The sequence below is a fragment of the Hyperolius riggenbachi genome, chromosome 1, assembly GCF_040937935.1.
Source record: "Hyperolius riggenbachi isolate aHypRig1 chromosome 1, aHypRig1.pri, whole genome shotgun sequence".
Classification (NCBI taxonomy): domain Eukaryota; kingdom Metazoa; phylum Chordata; class Amphibia; order Anura; family Hyperoliidae; genus Hyperolius; species Hyperolius riggenbachi.
In genome coordinates this window covers 190,147,399-190,168,617 of record NC_090646.1, presented here as the reverse complement: position 1 = coordinate 190,168,617, position 21,219 = coordinate 190,147,399, and the positions used below count along the sequence as shown (strand labels likewise).

Here is a 21,219-nt window from a genome sequence, read left to right as displayed (position 1 = left end):
TCCACAAAACACTTTGGCCATTTTCACAGTGCTGTGATGCACTATAACAACCGCTTAACAATGCACCATTCACAGTGCGGTGGGTACATTGTGGTATAACGCGTTGCGGTATGGTATTGTGCTGCATGCTGTCTGTTACTGCTAAATGCACTTTAACAGTAAAAATGAAACATACTTTTTATTAACTGTATGATTAAAGAGTAAAAAACCTTCAGCGCTGTTGTCCCGATCCATTGGGTTCCTGCTGTCACAGGGAACTGTGAATGTGGCCTTTGTCCGACAGTATCAAAATACAACTTTATTTGAACACTATCAATGAATGGCTATGCTTAGGAGGCATATTATATATCTTGCCATCCCATTTTAAGCAGTTTTCAGATGTTTTTTCTTCTAGGGCACATACCAAGTTACATAGTAAACCTAGTGGTGGGCACTTCAGTCCTTATGCACCCAATATACCCCTGTTCCTGGAGTGAGACCATCACCCAGTGAAACCCCTGGAGATCTGAGCGGAGATAGACATATTCCCAATGTGCCTACAGAGTGGTGGTCTGGATTAAAACCAGGGTTTGCAAATACCGATCCTTTCTATCACTCATATTCCCATCATAAAAGCTTACTACACTATTGGCTCTTGGTGTTCTCACTTTTCTTCTGTCTGAGATCTGGAGCATTGTTTACATATGCCTTCTCTATACCAGCAGCCCGTACACATGCTTCACTGCTATGGCTGCTGACTGCTGCTCGGACAACTTTCCAACACAGCCAGGATATTCTCATACAGGCTTCATAGTGGGCGAAATCATTTATTCATTATAACTAACGTACATTACTGAATGAGGGTACCACAATTATTTACATTAATTATACAATTATAATTCCACTTCTACTTTAAGTATTTATGACCATTAATTTTGTATTTGGGTGGCATCCAGGAAAAGTGTTTAGCGATCTTGCGTGCACTATGAAAAACACAAGTTCAAATCTTGATCAGGACGTTATCTACAAGGAAATGTGTCTTAAGGTCCGTACACACGCCGGACTGCAGGAAACGACGGGTCCGTCGTCACCTCCTGCTGGGCGTGTTTTCAGCAGACAGTCAGGCGTGTGTACAGTCTGTCGGCATACTGATACGGGGCTGTTCCTGAGCGATCCGCCGGGCGGATTGCTCAGAAACAGCCGTATCAGTCTGCCGACAGACTGTACACACGCCGGACTGTCGCTGGAAAGGTAGCAATTCACTGGTCAATTTGCCATCAGATCCGACCATCTGATCAGAGAGGGATCGTATGGCTGCCTTTACTGCAAACAGATTGTGAATCGATTTCAGCATGAAACCGTTCACACTCTGTGAAGCTGCCGCCGCCCCCTTCCCCTGCATACATTACCTGCTCCGGCCGACGCGTGTCCCCTGGTCTCCGCTGTCTTCTCCTCCAGCTTCACTGAACTTCATGCCGGGAAGTTTAAACAGTAGAGGGCGCTCTACGGTTTAAAACTTCCTGCCGGGACAGGAAGTTCAGTGAAGCTGGAGGAGCCAAGCACAGAGCAGGGACAGCGGAGACCAGGGGACACGCACCGGCGGGAGCAGGTAATGTATTGCCGCTAGCGTCGGTCATTCGAACGCCGCTATCGACACACTCCCGACCCGCCGGCGATTGAGCAAAATCTTCCGCACGGATGGATCGACGGGAATCAATAGGAACGATTGATTTCGGACGAAATAGATCGTTCTGTCAGGGATTGTGCAACGATTTCACAGCAGATTTGATCACAGTGATCGAATCTGCCGTACATCGCCGGGAAAATAGTTAGGTGTATGGGCCCCTTAATTTATCTTACAGATAACAGTAATGGGGAGGAAGATAAAGGACAACTGAAGCAAGAGGAATATGGAGGCTGCCATATTTATTTCCGTTTAAGCAATACCAGTTGCCTGGCTACCCTGCTGATCTGCTGCCTCTAATGCCTGGTACTCACCATGCAATTTCCCATCAGACAGGCATGTTGAATCGATTATTTCCAACTAGTCCGAGATGTCAGTTTGTTTTTCTGATCACTTCTATCAATCAAAAAAAAAAAATTAAAAAAAAAAAAAAAAAAAAATCACATCAGACCTGTCGGAAATAATCTATGAGACTCATCTGTCTATAAATTGCATGGTGTGTACCAGGCATAATACGTTTAGCCATGTACCCTGAACAAGCATGCAGCAGATCAGGTGTTTCTGACATTATTGTCAGATCTGACAAGATTAGCTGCATGCTTGTTTCAGGCTTGTGGTGCAGACACTACTGCAACCAAAGAGATCAGCATTAAAAAGGAGATAAATATGGCAATCTCCACATTCTTCTCACTTCAGTTGTCCTTTAAAATTACAGACATACAGTTTCATTTGAAAGTTTTTTCCACTTGCATGTAAAATGTAATTACTTCTTGTAAAAACATTCAGGCTAAGTTCACAGTGGGGCATTGCAGTGTGGCATAACTGCCATATTATAAACACAGCTTTCCGCTCTGCAATGAAAATCTAAAGTGAAGTTCACCGTGGAGCGAGTGCGGTGCAATCTAATGGTATAGGACATCCTAACACACTGCATGCAGTGTCTTGTTAACAGTGAAGCATACGTTTTATTGACTGTATGCAATTATGCATTGCACAATTTTCCTGTTCTGTTGCATTCCTGCTTTTGCAAGGAACCCAATGTGAGAGATTATAGATAGATAGATATCACACACACAAATAAATAACTTTGGTGATGAGACTAAATAGTAGGTGCACTTCCTGATGAGGACACAGATAGAGATTTCCCTAATCCATGCTACATGTGTACAGTCAGATTGAGGCAGGTCCCATTTACAAGTGGGGCATGATGTCTCATTTTTTCAGACCTGTCCAGCCTATATACCTAACTGGTATGAGGTACGTGTCCTGGATATCCCAGGTGAGGCACGTGTGCTGACTGTAGGAACAGCTGTGGGTTTTCAGGTGGGACATGTGTGCTACAGCACATCTGTGACACACTCAGGTTGTCCTGACGTGACTGGCAGCTGCAGCCGGGGCAGCATCCTATTGGTAACCCGAGAACAGGACACGGAAGTGGCAGCTAATTGGCGTGCAACGTGTCCCTAATCACCACCAGCTCAGCGTGCCTCCTCATCCTAAATGGAGCCGAGCATGTTACACGTCCGCACATCCCTGTTATCAGACGGCACCCATTCATGCCGCTCATTCTAGCGCACGACATACAGCAGGGCACGCTGAGTAGCGGTACCATGAAATGCAGCAGCAGGCATCCTGCGCACAGCATACCGCATAGCGCGCTGATCGGGGCTGTAGTCTCTCCTCAGCAGCACTCATCACCCAGGCTGCAGTCCCGGCTTCCATCACTTACCCCCCTTCTCGCCAATGGACGGCTCCAATTTAGCCGCTGCTATCACCAGAATGATTCCCAGGATAAACCATTCTTTCTTCAATCTCTCCAGTAGGCCCATTTTGCCGGGTACCTCCTCCTTCTACACAGGGATGTCAGCCGTCCCATTGGACGGACGCTCCGCAAAACACTAATGTGTCTGACCGTCTCTTTAATAGAAGCGCCCGTGAAAAACTAGTAATCTGGCCCGACCTGCTAGTACGCATGCGCAGCTCTGTGCAGGGCAGTTCCGGGTGCCACACGTAGGCGGATGATGCGCTTCAGACTCTTCCTACAGCTTCTTCTAGGCATCTCAGTCTGAGGTGGCGAGGGACAGACAAGGGAATAACCCTCCCTGCAGAGAACACGGTACAGTCTTCTGCCGTAATGTAGGCGAAGTAGGAGCCACAAATGAAATAAAAAGAATATTTGATGGTGTGAGTGGTATCTATCAAAATGCATGGCTGGTCTACAAAAAGCAAGGCAGGTTTCACGTTAAAAAAAATTTGCATGCGAATGCATGGAAAAAGCATTCGCCTTGCATCTAATAGAGCAGTGTTTCTCAACATTTTATTGGTATGTACCCCTTTTAAAACCCAGTAATCACCAAGTACCTGATAGCAGAGTAAAAATTATCACAAGTACCCCTTGACAAATATATATTTGATTGTAGTACATGATAATTGGTTCTAAACAATTTCCAAGCATTTACTATTGCTTTTAACTAGCTACAATGTTCACTTGGTGTTGTTTAAATAAGATTTATCATTTTCTAAATCTCTAAATTTGTTATTCTTGGTTAAGTATATCAAGCCCGAGTACCCCCTGGAACCATCAGAAGTACCCCCTGGGGTACGCGTACCACACGTTGAGAACCTAGGTAATAGAGAATGGCATTAGCTGCAATCGTGCCTATTTTGCCGTGGACAGCAAAACGTGCACGATTCCACAGCCTATTGAAGTCAATAGACTTATGGTGCCCATACACGATACAATAAAAACGTTCGATTTTCCCATTTTTTTTAATCTAAATGATTGGATCGAATAAAAGTAGAATTTTTTTTTTTTCGATCAAGAAATTTAAATGATTATCCCTTTTTTCGAAAAAAAAAACTCATCGGACATGATGGAAAAATCTTTATATTTGATCTAACGGAATAATCGAACTAAATGATCTAATCGAAAAAAAATGAAAAATTGTACCATGTATGGCCACCTTTGCTTTGAAACCGCTCGTCCTGACCGTTCGTTTACAGTCGTGATTTTCCATGCATTTCTAAATTGCACAGCTTTCCACTTTTTCCTGTATGACGTGCGTGTACGCAATTACAGTATATACCGCTTGACTAGTGTCGACTGAGCGGTGGCCGATAACCGTCTCAGCCGATTATCAAGTGTGTGTATGGCTGCCCCCAATCCTGCGAGCAATCCCAACAGACGGCCACCTTCTTTGACGATGCCGCTCCCAAGTTTGCGTGTGACATCACACGCACCACTCCATTGTTTCTCCGCCCCCCATCCCCACATAGCAACAGAACACGTCAGCTACACAGCTGACATGCGTCTGTACTGGCCTGCCCACTGATGTTGCCCAAGGGATTAGGTTGACCTACGGATGACATATATCACAGTTGTGTATGCAAGGAACTGTAGTGAAAATAACAAAATTAATAAAATTGTTTACAATTTTAATTTATAGATTATTTAGTCAGTGTTTGCACACTGTAAAATCTTTCCTCTCCCTGATTTACTTTCTGGAATGTATCACTGGTGGTTACTTCTCTAGTTCTGCCAGGTGATCTGTACGGAATGTTCGTTACTGAGAGTTCTATGCACAGAGGGAGATATTGCTTGTTTGGCAGTTGGAAAAAGCCGTTATTTCCCACAATGCAACGAGGTTCACAGAAAACAAACTGTCAGGACCTTTGTTATGAAATCACACTCTGGGAGGGGTTTCACCACAATATCAGCCATACAGACAATTCGTGGCCTCATGTGTTGAGAGTCTGATGCTGCCCCTCAGACTGTCCCGAGGCTCAGAAATGCCTTGATCCAGATCTGGGAGGAGATCCCTCAGAACAACATCTATCATCTAATTAGAAGCATATCCAACATTGTCAGGCATGTATACAAAAATGTGGGGGCCATACAAACTACTGAATATGATTTTGATTTGCTTCAATAACATTTTGGCAGAAATGGGCTAGCATAATTTTTTCACAAATATGGCACCCTTTATAGCACGCTCACTACAAAATTACGTCAACCTTCCTGGCGGTATGATTTGTGCGGCTGCGCGGCCGCGGGAGGGTTTTTTTCACCTTTTTTTTTTTTTTTTAGCATGTATCTAGCCTAGCGCTAGCTACATGCTTCCCCCCTCCCTGCGGCGTTACTCACCGATCACCGCCGGCACCGCTTGCCCATAAGGAAATCCTGTTAGAACGGGATTTCCTTGAGGGTTTCCCCTGTCGCCATGGCGACGAACGTAGTGACGTCATCGACGTCGTGACATCACAGGGAGTCCCGATCCACCCCATAACGCAGCCTGGCGGCGATTGGCCAGGCTGCGCAAGGGGTATGCGGGGGGGCCCTGTATCGCGGCGGGTAGCGGCGCATCGGCGGCAGCGATCGCAACAAACACGCAACTAGCAAAGTGCTAGCTGCGTGTTTGAAAAAAAAATGATGCAAATCGGCCCATCAGGGCCTGAGGAATCCTCCGTGGTGGCTTACCTCAGTTCCAGCACAGGGTTACCGCTAAGGAGGATAAGGAAGCTCTAAATACCACACATGTATAGTTCATGCTACCCTGTTCTCAGGCTTCTGTTTCTGCACTTTGAAACTGTATATGGTCGCCAGCTGAAGATTTTGGATTGTCTACTGATCTTGCCCTTTTTTTCTGTCAGTTCTGATGTATCTGTTGCTCGCCCCTGAATTGCTTTCATTTGATGGTCTGTTGCTTTGCATTAGCTTTGTCAGCTCTTGCTGTTTGGGGGATACAGCCTGAGGATCATACACAAACATTTCTACCATCCATGTAGGTTATGCTGGTGAAAACTGGTCACTGGCCCCTAAGGCTCAGAATCTCATTCAGGACACATTCAAGATTTCTGTTTTTGATAGGTGTATATTAAAGTTGCTCAAATTTTCACTCTCTTAAGCTTCTTTTAAGTAATTGGGAAGGGGATTGAGGGTCCATGATGTAAAGTAGCAGATAATCTGCATAGAGGGACAATTTGGCTGTGTGAGTACCACTTTGGATAACCCCTGATGTCAAGGTTGGCTCTAAGAGTATTGGCAACGTGCTGCATGTATAGTATATAAAGCAATGAGGACAGGGGGCATCACTGCTTGGTCCCATTGCTGATTTGAAAGGCGTCAAACTGGATCCCATTAACACAGACTCTTGCCGAAGGAGAGCTGTAAAGTCCCAGGAATTTTGTGGCCCAGGCCTATCTGGTGTAGAGTTTCCATGACAAAAGCTCCAGTGGATCCTGTTGAATGCCTTTTCTCTATCAACTGAGAAAGAACGCAAATGGGGGATTTTGTTTTTGAGAGCTCTGTGGATCAGGGAAACTGTCTTGAGGGTATTGTCCTCCTTCTCTGTCAAAGGGGTGAAGCTGACCTGGTTGAATTAGGTTGGGCAGTTGGTCTTTGAGTCTTTTGGCTGTCATTTTGGAGTACACCGTAGCCTCCCTGGCGGTATGGACGAGCTGAGTTCGTCCAGCAAAAACTTGCAAAAAACGTTAATGACGAGCTGAGCTCGTCCATGCCTACAGGGAGATTTCCTGTTTCTCTGCCCCGCCGGCTGCATTTTTTTCTCATCAGAGGGATTCCCTAGGATGGCTGGATGCCTGACTGCACGCTGTGGGTAGCGATCTGTGCTACCCACAGCGTGCAGAACAAGCATCCAGCCACCCTAGGGAATCCCTGGGCAGCCAGCGGGGCAGAGAATGTGCGGGGGTATCCCCTTGTATGTGGAGGCTGTGCTGGTGAGGGATCCCCCTCTGTGCGGGTGGGGGGATCCCCCATCTATTGTGGCTGGGCGGGGATCCCCCTCTGTGCGGGTGGGGGATCCCCCTCCTATTGTGGCTGTGCGGGGATCCCCCTCTGTGCGGGTGGGGGGATCCCCTCTTCTATTGTGGCTGGGCGGGGATCCCCCTCTGTGCGGGTGGGGGGATCCCCCTTCTATTGTGGCTGGGCAGGTGGCCTATCTCCCCCCTCCCTCCCGATCTCCCCCCTCCCGATCCCCCCCCCCCCCTAAGCCCGTTGAGTAAATAGATGTACTCACCCGAGGGCTTTCTCCAGCGACGGCAGCAGCACTTCCTCCTCCATCTCCGAAGTCTCGTTCTCTGTACAGTTACATTACGAGGCTTGGTGACGTCACCAAGCCTCGTAATGTAACTGTACAAAGAACGAGACTTCGGAGATGGAGGAGGAAGTGCTGCTGCCGTCGCTGGAGAAAGCCCTCGGGTGAGTATGTAAGTATGTAATGTTAATTTGCAGGTACGTCATGTGTTTATTTTTAATAATTTTACTTGGTTAAGGTTCACTTTAATGTTCTGATTAATAAGTGATATAGGGTGGTAGCTACCACAGGATTAGGGTTCGTGTCACTTTTTAGGATAATGACAATATATCACTAGTTTGTGGAATGGGGTCACATCAGAAACTGAGTTAAAAGCTGCTGTCATGATGGGAGCTAGGTCGGCAGCAAAGGTCTTATAGAATGCTCCAGAATATCCATCCTGCCTCAGGCTCTTGCCCAGTTTTAGAGTGGCTATGCAAGACAACATCTCCAGCTTAGAGAAATGTTGCTCCATATCATGAACTACCGCAGGTTCTAGTGTGGGAAGAGTAATTTTCCCTATGTATTCAATAATCTTGTTGGTCAGACTCGAGGGGTCCAAGTCTTTAAATTTACCGGGGAGGTAGAAGAAACAACTGTGGAATACGAGCAACTCCCTTCTCCCTTGAGCTTCTCCTCTAAGGTAGTGACGTCTAGAGTAGTTGAGTGACTCTTATCTCTCTCTCTTTAGTCTGGAGCAGTGGAATATGGGATGCCCCCCTAATGGTACACTTTAGAGCAGTGGTCCTCAAACTAAGGCCCGCGGGCCGAATGTGGCCCCCTGAGGCTTTTTTACCAGCCCCCCACACACAAAATGTATGGTAGATGCGGTCAGCTACATCTTTAAATATTGGTGGTCCGCATATAGAGTGAAGCCAGAAAGCAGTAATTCACTGGTTTCCAATCAAATTCCACATCAGGTGACACTGTTGTCTAATTGGACTGAAGGTTGTCACCTTAGTATGCATCACTGTCTGGACCGCAAAGACTTCTATGTATACTCCGGCCCCCCAGCTGTCTGAAGTATGTTGACCCGGCCCTCGACCCAAAACGTTTGGGGACCCCTGCTTTAGAGCCTCCCACTTCAGCACATATCTCTTGATGCCTCTGAAACAGAGTTATTTTTTAGCAGGTTGTTATTGAGTATCCATACAAATGAGCTCCTGCACCCTCCCTCAGCACAACCAGCGAACAATAGACAGGAGCATGTATGACAATATTTTGTTAGGCATTTTCTTAGGCAATTGGAAAGTCCATCCTGATATCAAGATAACAGCAGACCATTCCGATATCAAGATGACAGAAGATCTAAGTTACAAGTTTAACAATGTAGGAAGGAAGACTTCAATCATATAAAGTGATCTTTTAACCACTTTTGGACTGAGTGTCTCTGGCCCCTTAAGGACCAGAAACTTTTTTCCCAAAAGCTGAGCTGTGATTGGCTCACAGTGTTCACAGTGTGACAGCAGAGTGATCAGGCTGCAGTGACAAGAGAACAGAGCGAGCTAACTGACCGCGCGGCAATAACAGCTCCCAAACAGGGCGTAGATTTCAGTCACTTTCGTCTGCAAGAGGGTAAGGTACCCACCACTAACAGTAACATTTTCAGTGAAGAATCAAACAAGTGATAAATGCAATCAGATAAATCTCTTAGGTGTCTCAAATCGACTGAATGATTTTAAAGGTGATCATTTCACAACAATTTAGTCGATCCATTGTAAGTAATAGGAAGTTAAATTGGTTTGTTGAAGGTGAAATAATAAATGTACAGTATTAAAACATTTTATTTCCGATCACTTTTATCTGATCACTTGGGCAATTCTTTATTCATGATTATCATGCGCAGGCTGAATGTGGATCAAACAATATGAACAAATTACATGGCTAATATTGATAATTTCTTGATCTCTCTTATATTTTTTAACTTCTCACTTCATTGATTTACCTTTTCCCCTTTTCGCTACAGTTCCTCTTTAATCCAGTCACTTTCCCTCAGTAGTTTATTAATATTGTTACATATGCAACAAACACAGAGACACTTTGAATTCAGCTTACTTACACTACTTCAGCGTGTCATGCAGTGTTTTCCCTCATCTCCTCCCTCCAAACATATCACACCTCAGCTCTGACATTCCTCCTGGATTATAACATGTAAATTAAGGTAATCATTAAAATAACTTCAATCTAACGTACTGTGTCCTCTTTATATAAATTATCGCAAGCTTTATGCAAATCACAGAGCTATAGATGTGGCTTATAAACAACATCCCTTGTGTGTATTAATGTCTGACTGGTAATTTAATGGCAGCCGTAGGCATAAACAAAAGTTTATTAAAAGAGATCTGTGAAGGAAAAGCTTCTGAAGACCAAACTGCCTATATTCCCCATATCTGAGTGTGGAGAGTGCTGGAAATGTGTGTTCTTCCTAAAACACTATTCGCTGTATTACAAAGATGTGCATTACCTATATATGCCTATCCCATCCTTTCACTCCATAAAGGTCACTGTACAAAGAATCTGAGGAACTTGAAATGAAAACAACTTTACACTCAGAGCAGCTCTGAAGGAAATAAGACACTTTCTGATGGTTTATTTACATCAATCTGTCACACTCACCTTACAAATACCTGTTTGTTATTTTTACCTCCCCTCTGGTTGGGGATATAAATAACATCTTCTTTTTATAATTAAATTGACACATAAAGCAATACTGAGGCAACTGAAAAAAAAGTTAGATACTTCCTAAAGGAGAGGGAAGGCTCTCTCCATCCTTTTGTTCCACTGCCTAACCCTGGGGATGTTGTTTTTTGACCAGCTTGGTTAAATCCATCTTCAGGTTCACTCTTAATGACTACTTTTCTACTCCTCTACAATACCATTCAGGGCCGGATTTACCATAAGGCACTGTAGGCATGTGCCTACAGGCGCTTGATGATGGAAAGGCGCGCGCTCCCTTCCCAGAACACCTCCCCCCCCTGCTTCCCTATGCATAGTACCAACCAGAGCATAAATGAGAGGTTACTCATCCAGCTCTCTGCATTCCACTGACGAGATCGCCCTTCAGTCGGGGGCACCTCTAGCTCCTTAATACAGGAGGTTCTTCTAGCTATCTAATGCTAAGGGACACCCGTAGCTACCTATGACGGGAAAGGTAAGGGAGAAGTGACAGCTGGGCCAACCAGCACACTTGCAGTTCAGTTTGGCAGGGGTTTGTAGTTTCACGGAGGGCAAAGTCTAAGGTGTGCCTATTGGCTCCTGTGATGTAAATCCAGGCCTGTTATACACATACAAAAGAGTTTGTGTTTGTATTGTCATGTGATATGCATATAGTTGTATTAATAATTGCAAAGATAAGTCTATCTAATTCAGTCCCAATACCATTAAAGGACAACTGGAGCGAGAGGGATATGGAGGTTGCCATATTTATTTCCTTTTAAATAATACCAGTTGCCTTGCAGCTCTGCTAGTCTATGTGACTGCAGTAGTGTCTAAATAACACCAGAAACAAGCATGCAGCTTATTTTGTCAGATCTGATAATAATGTCAGAAACGCATGATCTGCATATGCGTTCAAGGTGTAAGGCTAAAAGCATTAGAGGCAAAGGATCAGCAGGGCTGAAATGCAATTGGTATTGCTTAAAATAAAATAAATATGGCAGTCTTCATATACCACTCACTACAGATGTCCTTTGAAGGGATACTTTAGCCATGAATAAAAAATCAGTTTTACTTACCTGAGACATCTACCAGCCCCCTGCAGCCGTCCCGTGATCCTCGCAGTCACTCACTGATCCTCCAGTCCCCAGATGCCAGCTAGTTTCGTTTTCGCAGACAGGCCCAACAGGCCTGGCCGTGCGTAGTCTTCTTCACGTTCCCGTCCGCAGTAGCGTCCTGCGCCTGCGCAATTAAAACTGTTTTTTTATTCATGGGATAAGTATCCCTTTGGCAGGGAACACACTTATCTTTCAGTTTTCTGTGCCTGTTGTTCTGCGTAAGTTTTCAGCACACCAAGTGTGTTTCTATGCAAAAAAAAGGCACGCTTTTTTTCACAGCAGTTAATGTAATTGATACAGAAAACTGAAACAATGTGCAGAATCATGATGCCACATTAAGGCTTCTTGCACACAGGGACGTTACAAGCGCATGTTAGTGCAGCCTGTAACGCTCCCCCAACGCACAGCAATGTAACACAAGTGGGCTGTTCACACTGCCCACGTTGCGTTACATTGTAACGCAGCAAAGTGCTGCATGCTGTGCGTTCTACGCGGCTAAGCCGCGTTAGGGCCGGTTCACGTAACAAACGCGGATGGCCACGCATGCGGAATGCTAAATCTGCGTGCAGCATGCGTTCTCGGACCGCACAGGTCCGGAACGCATGCAGTGTGAACATCAGACAGTGCACTCTATGCCCTGTCTGATGTCGTGTGTGTCGGCCTCCTGCATGCGTTTCCAAAACGCGGCTGAAAACGCGTGCAGTCTGAACGGGCCCTTAGACTGTTTGCACATGCTCAGTCATGTTGGGGAGGAGGGGAGAGCGGCCGGGCACATGGCTAATTAATATTCACTGCACTCATTGAAGTGCAGTGTTTACTTCCTGAAGCGGCCGCTCTGTGCAGCATTGGCCGGGCGGGACCACGTGATGCCGCATGCGTCCAAGAGTACGCTTCACGGACACCAGAGTGAGCTGCACAACGCGGCTCACTCCGACGTCCACACCAGATAGCACCAGGCGTTTGCGTTAGGGGCACGTTATGTGCCCTATAACGTCCCCTAAACGCAACGTCCTGGTGTGTAACTAGCCTAAGGCCTGGTTTCCACTTGTGCATTTTGTGTCAGATTTTTCTCCCAGAGAATTCGCATTGATTGTGCAACTAATGGTAGTGAATGGGGCTGATTCCATTCCATGCAAAATTTAATTAGCGTACGTATGCGTAAAAAAGGTCCTGTATCATTTTCAGACATCGCGTACGATTTGCGTACAATGCTTTGTATAGGCAATGTGAATTTCCACGTTGCTTGCCTGAAAATTCGCATTAGATCCACATTTACAGGAAGTTGTCAGCAGTCATGACTAAGCTGTTACTAGGCAGATTATGTTATATTTAACTAATGCGAATTTTCACGTATTAAAATTCTCATAAAAACTCAACTAAAAATTAACATACAGATTTTCACCAATCAGAAAAATCTTTTACAAATTTTTTGCAGGCGAAAATGTCATGCTATAGTGGAAACGTAGCCTTAGTGTGAACTAGCCCATTGATTAACATGAGTTCCCAGTTTTTCTGTACAGAAAGCGCGTAAGAAAACAGTCAAGTGTGTTCCCAGCCTTTAACTAATAAGTGATAACTTCCTGTATTTTCTACTAGGGTATGTGTGTCACTTGCTTTTGCAGGCTCCCGTGAGCAGGTGATGTAGCTTGCTGAAGTGTACATTAAACCTTTTTTTTTGTTCTGTGTTTGAAAAGTGTTATGGATTTTTATTAAAACAAAATCATTGTTGTGTCCCAATTGAATTGCTTCCTGAGAACAATCCTTACTAATGTATTTTCAAAAGCTTGTAACTCAGGATTTTTTCTTTTGTATAAAGTTCAGAAGCATTGAGAGTAAAATACATAAAACTGTTACGATGTTTTGGAATATATATACAAGTACGAGTGTCCCCTTCCCACGTCCTAGCGTATTCACCGCTGTTGGGAAGGTAATGTGTACGCCTGGTATGTTCAGGCGCCCCCAGCATATTACTTGTTGATTCTTATTTGGTTTTCCTCGCCTGATTGAGCCATACAGAGCTGGGTATCTTGGCCTGACGAAGGGCATATATGGTACAAAAGCCCGAAACGAACATGTGTCGTTGCCTTGAAAAATGTAATACCCACAAAGCAATAATCACTTACCAAGCTAAACCAGATAGTGTTCTTATGTCTCTGGCTCTATGAGGACCCACTGCTTGATATCGAAGAATTGTGTGTTTTTATACTTTTCTATTTTTGGATATACCCTTTTGTATATGTATCAATAAAGCTTTTTCTATTGGGAATCTTTTTTGTAATCCCGAGATTGCATTGATTACATGAGTCCTTTTCTAAAGTGATACACAATCAATGAAAAGTGGCTGATATCATGTCGAATCGACCAGCTTAGTTGATCGAGCAGGATGCAAGATATCGGTCCGTTGCACAGGAATCGTCTGTTTACTTATCATTCGATCGACTCTGAATCAATTTTTGCATTCAGAGCATGGAGACACAACATCAATCAGATCGATTAGTGAAGGTGAATCGCATAGGATATCGCCTGTAGTGTGTGGATCACTTCCATCAACCATACGGAAGTCAATTCTCCAATAAAGTCGATAGCTTTGTCGATTGAATCAGAATCGCTAGATGTATAGCTATCTTAAAGATGTCACCACCAGTGATACATTTCAGAATGTAAATCAGAGAGCGCAAAGATTTTACAATGTGCAAACACTGACTAAATAATCTATAAATGAATATTGTAAAAAAATAAGCAATTTTATGAATTATGTTATTTTCACTACAGTTCATCTTTAACCCCCTTGCCGTTCCAATTCTGGCGGCAAGGGGGCAGCGCAGCACTTTTTTTTTTATTTTATTTTTTTAAATCATGTAGCGAGCCCAGGGCTCGCTACATGATAGCCGCTGACAAGCGGCATCCCCCTACCGAGTAAGCAGGAAATCACGTTCAGAACGGGATTTCCTGCTGGGCTTCCCCGGTCGCCATGGCGACCGGGCGGGATGACGTCACCGACGTCATGGACGTCAGGACATCAGAGGGAATCCCGATCCACCCCTCAGCGCTGCCTGGCACTGATTGGCCAGGCTGCGCAAGGGGTCTGGAGGGGGGGCGGCGCGGCGGGTAGCGGCGAATCGGTGGCGAGCAGCGGCGATCGGAAAATGCACGCAGCTAGCAAAGTGCTGGCTGCGTGCAGTAAAAAAAAAATTTGAAAATCAGAGAAATCCTTCTGCGCAGGTTACCCCGAGCTGAGCTCGGGATAACCGGCAAGAAGGTTAAGCACCCAACAGCCAAAGAAGAAGTACTAAATAAAGTGACATTATAATATTTATAACATAGAAGTTTAAAGTAAACCTGTGACAACAGGGGGCTTTGGACACCAGCGTGGAAGCGATCAGTGCAGAGGGGGCTGGAGAAAGCCCCAGGTATGTATAAAACTTTTACTTCTTGTCGTCTGAGGTACACTTTAAAGGGAACCTGAAACGAGTAAAATTATTTAAAATTAACAAATGACATAGCTGCAAATGAATATTACACACTAACCTCACCATCAGTTCCTCTCAGAAGCTCACCATTTTCTTCTTACAGTCATCCCTTCCAGTTCTGACAACATTTTGTCAGAACTGATATATACCAGTTGCTGTCAGTTATATATCAGCAGCTGTCAGTTACAACTGAATGTGCAAGGTAATGTCCATGTTTCCCTATGGCTCAAGTGGGTGATATTACAGTTTAACAGTGTGCTGACCAGGAAGCTGTTATGGGGTAGTGGCCACTTTTAAAACGTAGGGACGGAGAATTCCATTGATCACAGTGGACAAATGGGACGCAGGAGAGGAGAAGGAGATTGAAGAGTAGAGTTTACGGGAGGTATGACCTGTGTATGGTTATTTTGACTTTTTATTTTCAGTTCATGTTCTCTTTAAGTATACCACAGTGGTATTTGGCCAGAAGCACCTGTAGCCAGGCTTAAGTGCATAAAACACTGGGCATGTACAAATTTCAAACCACGCGTGCTGAGTAAAAGGACGCGCTCATGCCTGAAGTAAAGAAGATGGGCACAAGTACTTCCTTTCACTGGGCATGTGCAGTCTGAAGCCTGTTCAAATACGTTTCTTCTTAGCCCCAGTGAACTTCTGGGATGCCATGAAAAAATTTTATGGGGAATGGGAGGGAGCTGAAGGCAACAAGCCCTGTTCACATCTAAAAAGAGCAAAACGCTAGCGCGGTAAAATCACTGGACACTTCCATGATTCAGAGCGATTGCGGTCATTGCTTTATTAACCACCCTGGCGTTCTGATTAAATCGCCAGGGTGGCTGCGGGAGGGTTTTTTTTAAATAAAAAAAAAACTATTTCATGCAGCCAACTGAAAGTTGGCTGCATGAAAGCCCACTAGAGGGCGCTCCGGAGGCGATCTTCCATTCGCCTCCGGCGCCCAGAATAAACAAGGAAGGCCGCAATGAGCGGCCTTCCTTGTTTTGCTTATATCGTCGCCATAGCGACGAGCGGAGTGACGTCATCGACGTCAGCCGACGTCCTGACGTCAGCCGCCTCCGATCCAGCCCTTAGCGCTGGCCGGAACTTTTTGTTCCGGCTACGCTGGGCTCAGGCGGCTGGGGGGACCCTCTTTCGCCGCTGCTCGCGGCGGATCGCCGCAGAGCGGCGGCGATCAGGCAGCACACGCGGCTGGCAAAGTGCCGGCTGCGTGTGCTGCTTTTTATTTGATGAAAATCGGCCCAGCAGGGCCTGAGCGGCGACCTCCGGCGGTGTTGGACGAGCTGAGCTCGTCCAGACCGCTCAGGTGGTTAAGCACTGCACTGCGATCGCTCCAGAATAGCGGCAAAATGCTGCAGGGAACATGTTTTGCGATTGGCGCTAATCGAAAAAAAGCCCTGGATCAGCGCCGATCGCGGCAGTGAAAACACTACCATAGGGTATCACTGTATAGCACTAGTGCTTTTTAAAGCTAGTGCTTTAGCAATTAGTGGGAATAACCCACTAATCACACAGGTGTGAATAGGCCCTAAGAGGTTTAACTCTAAGGTCCCGTTCATACTACAGCGATTAGTGGGCAATTCCCGCTAATCACCAAAGTTTTTAAAGTGCTAGTGCTATTTTACCCTATAGCAGTGATCTCACTGCCGCAATTGACGCCGATCACGGGCGTTTTTCAATTAGCGCCATTCACAAAACATGTTACCTGCAGCATTTTGCTGCGATTCTGGAGCGATTACGGTACAGTGCTTATAAAGCGCTGACTGTGATCGCGCTGAATTGCAGAAGTGTAAGCTATTCGCGGTAAAATCGCCCGCACAAAACGGTAGTGCGATTTATAGTGTGAATGGGCTCAGTGCTCTATCTCTTAAATTCTTTTTTATTTTTTTTTAGTTCACTTTAGATTTACTTAAATTAACTTTATCAGCAACAACGTAATTCGATATTGATTTTTTTCTTGGAAAGTGCTGAAAAGGTAATTTAAAGATAGATTAATTCACACAATTTATATTTTGAATTAACTCTACGTATCAGTTTATCTCATGATATATCTTTCCTTTTGTTTTAGCATATGAATGATGTAACAAGGAGCCTGATGCGTGAAACAGCGCATGGCAATTTTACCGGTATAATTATTTCTATGTGTAGTACAGATGATAAATAGAACATTAGTAACATGGAAATGAGTCTCATATTTTAATTTTCAGTTTAATGGCTTAATATTTAATGCAGGGCACAGCAATTTTACTGGTTCTAATGGTAACCCCATTATCACAATACACGTTACCGGGGTTATGCTTGCTGCTATGGTAACTCGTGGTACACGTGCAGTGTATTGCATGTTACCATAGCAATGCGCATTAGGCTACTAGAGTAATGGGTGCTGCCCCCCTGCCATCAGTACCAGTAAAATTGATGTGCATTGCTTTAAAAATGAATTATAAAAAAACAAAGATTAATTTCCATGTTACTAATGTACTATTTATGATCTGTATTATAATTATTGAATTATCCTATAAGTTTATTTTCACTTCAGGTTAATATAAGTAGACCAATTCAATCAGTTACGGACAACGCTAATTGAAATCTACGCCCCTGTTTTGTTGCTGATCTAGGTGCCAGGGTTTAGATTTCAGCTCACTGACGCCATGCATTCTCGCACTCTTATCGCTCCCGACGATCTCACCGCTATCTCCCCGGACACCGCCGCTCCTGACCGTGTCTATCAATGTAAGAAACTCCTATTGGCTTACATTAATAGACACGGTCAGGAGCCAATGAAAGAGGCCCCTCACAGGAACTCTGCCATCATAGACAGCAGAGTGGGTGGCCAAGGTTCGCGACGGTTACGGTCCAGCGGTCTCTGGTCCTTAAGTGGTTAAAGAGCACTTCAAGTGAAAAACAGAGAGCTGCCAGTATCGGCGAGCTGTAGGGTTAATCAGTCACCAGCTCACTCATAAGACAGAAACTCTGCGCCCCTCCTCGGCAAAGCTGGTGTGGTTTTTTTAAAACTCTTTCGAAGTTCTGACCACTCTCACCTGTGTCACCTCGGCCTGCTCCCAGCTCGGCAGCTGCAGCCTAATTGGTGTCTGCTGAGCTGAGGGGGGCAACAGCAACTCAGGTAGGTGTGGCCACAGAGCTTTTATATACTTCAGAAAAATGGCCATGCCTGTCTTTTAGATGGAGGGGGCAGAGTTTTTGCCATTGATGAATTACGGGAGCGCGGGTTAGTGATCAACCCTACAACTCGCCAATCCGTGCAGCAGCAATATAGAGCCTTGAATTGCAGGCTCTCTGTTATTGACTGGAAGTACTTTTTAAATGAACATGGCTGAAGCCCTTGTAATGTAGTTTTACACAACAAAAGTTAAATAAATCTATAAATAAATTCTGCTCCCATGCACACTGTACTGTTGGTCAATTGATGTACAGCATAGCATGTTGTTACCACTGCAGCATTGTGTTGTCTTCCCTTCCTTTATACAGACTCCTGCACTGGTGCTATTTATTGTCCTTTTTCATAAATAAATGAGGGGCTTTTTTGCCACAAATCAGATTAAATAGATAGGGGAACCTTTTCTACTGACAGATGCCCCCCAGATGATATAAGGAACATTTCTAATTCATCACATTGGGTTCATACGTTTGCCATTACTGTGCTATGTCATAAGTCATTCTAATGATTGACTGCAGCTGGAAAAGGTACTAGCAGAAATAAAAGCGAGAAAAAGAGAATGAAATGTTCATTGTCTAATATAACCAGGTCATTGAGAAAAAAGGGCTTATGTACAGTATGTCAATGGAGCAATGGTAGCAATAAAGCTGGGCAGTTCACAGAAGGTTACATGCCTGTGAAGCAGTAAGGTTTCCTAAGGCTTGGTTCACACTTTGTGGAGTGGCAGTAGAGTCATAAAGTACAGATAGACTTTTTACTCCAGCCATCCATGGTAGTGACCATTGCACCTTCTGCACTTAGGCTGCGGTGTGAGCTATTCTATGGTAATGCATCTGCCCTTCTGAATACACTGTGCAGGTCACGGTGGAGATGAGCAAGTGTGAACAGGTCCATGCTTTCCCATAAGAAAGCATGGAGATCGTTTTTAATGTCTACTACCATCCACTCTGTTAAGCAGTCCAGCAGTAGGCCTCGTGTGAACTGGCCCTTATGGCAGAGCCTATCTACCACAGAAAAAAAAACTAACATGAAGGAGTTCAAGCAAACCTGTGACAATAAAAAAATAAAAGTTTGAAAGTTACTACCTAAGCAGAGGGAAGCCTCTGCATGCTCTTAAAGACACTCAGAGATGAGTCATGTGGCTGTTTTTTCATTTACCCGGGGCTTCCTCCAGCCCCATAAGCATGGATGCGTCCCTCACCATCCTCCTGAGTGCCTCCGTTATGCCGCAATCTTCTCCTGTATACGGCTCAGTGACGTCAGCAGGGGGCCTTCTGCACATACGCGGACCTTCTGCGCAAGTGCAGAAGATTCCGGCTGACTAAGCCTGATTGAGCCGCGTATCGGGTGTTGATTGCGGCTGAACGGAGGATACCGTGAGGACGGCAAGGGATGCATCCATGCTTATGGGGCTTGAGGAAGCCCCGGGTAAGTAAAAAAAAAAGCCACTTAACTTATCTCTGAGTCTCTTTAAGGCTTATCTAATCATCTTCCACCCCACCGCTGCTCACTGGGACCCTCTATTTCTTCATGGCTGTGCTCCAGCCTGTGTATGAACAAGGCCCAGACCTGCACAGTAGAACAGAGAGCTGCTTCATGCTACTGTGCTAGGGTGGGTTCGTACATGGACTGATGTGCAGCCACAAGAACATGTTCGACAGGGCTTGTTGAATATGTTTTGCGGGCCTCAGTGCTGCAACGGCGAGGTCAAGGAGGATGGGGGAAGTTCGACTATCCAGAGGTTTTCCTCTACTGAGGTAAGTATTCAATTTGATTGATTGATTTTTTCTTTCACTTCATGTAGTCTTTACTACATTGTGATCCAAAGTGCATCAAACACATTCCTTCAGTTTTTAACTGAACAAAACTTTTCAGTCAAGGGCCGGGTCAACATACTTCAGACTGCCGGGGGGCCCGGAACATCCATAAAATGATGTTTAAAAACATTACATTGAATCTTGATATTGATTCCCGCCAATCATGCCCAGAGGAGAGCTCCCAGCAGCAGTCATTCAGTCATGTGGCGCCCCAAAGAACGTCATTGTGTACCAGTGAAGCATATCTAGGTGACATACTGCCGTCCAGTTGGACAGCAGTGTCACCTGATGCAGAATTGTATTGGAAGCCAGTGAATGACTGCTTGCTGGCTTCTACAGTACAGTATGTGGATGGGTGTTGCCAGCAATGCTATTCTATATGTGGGCCACTGATATTTAAGGGTGCAGTGGGCCACATCTATAAGTTATACATTTTGGTTTGGGGGGCCAGTGAAAAAGGCTCAGCGGGCCGCATTAGTTTAAGGACCACTGATCTAAAACAAAGTCAAGCTATATATGGAAAATAATATTTGGCAGTGGGGCAATTTGTTGGTCAGCAGCCTGATATCATCAATTCCTTGGACAGGGCAGGGAGGAGAAGAACAATTAGGTACGTGAGATTTTTTCGGAGCATCATGGCTTTGCCAGTGTAGAGTAATAATATTTTGTTCAAGGCAGAAAGAGCAACGCTGCAGAAAGAAGATCGTTCCTGGAAAACAAGATCTACCACACTTTGAACAAATGGAGAGGGACGCAACAAAAGCATATTTGAAAGAAATGTATGCTTTCTGGATGTATGCATTCGGGAATGCAATCGCAAACGTACATTTCCTCCAGTTAAGTAGTTTGTATCATTTTGTACAATGTGCTGATTCCACAGATCCCGAGTCATAAAAAAGATGAATATTTAGCCAGGGAGTTGTGATAAAACGCGTGTACTGGTGGAAAGGCGGCTGATTCCGCGTCCAGCGCGGCGGTTTGCACGCAGCAGCGTACGTCTGGTGTGGCTGAGCCTGTTAGTTCACACAGGCTGAGGAATACGCGCGTGCGCGCGCGCTGAGAGGCAGAACCTTTATGACAAACAAGGAGGAATCAGCTGACCAGGTTGGTCAGCTGACCTCAAAGCAAGTGGCTATTGATTGATCGCTGATGGGTGGCGCCGGAGAGCGCTGCGCTATATATAGTCACTGCTGGTCAGTCTCAAGTTGTCTGCCGTT

General features: G+C 45.0%; 1 protein-coding gene across 2 annotated transcripts in view; it reads right to left on the bottom strand.

Moving 5' to 3' along the window:
* SLC10A7 (solute carrier family 10 member 7) overlaps nt 1–3,647 on the bottom strand; it is a 230,139-nt gene extending 226,492 nt beyond the window's left edge. The window contains exon 1 of one of the 2 annotated variants that reach the window (XM_068269740.1): nt 3,393–3,647. In XM_068269740.1, coding sequence (XP_068125841.1) covers nt 3,393–3,492 — 100 coding nt within the window. In that variant the 5' untranslated portion in view covers nt 3,493–3,647. The remainder of the gene's footprint in view (nt 1–3,392) is intronic. The other variant, XM_068269731.1, reaches the window with a different exon arrangement.
* Nucleotides 3,648–21,219: the final 17,572 nt, after the last annotated feature.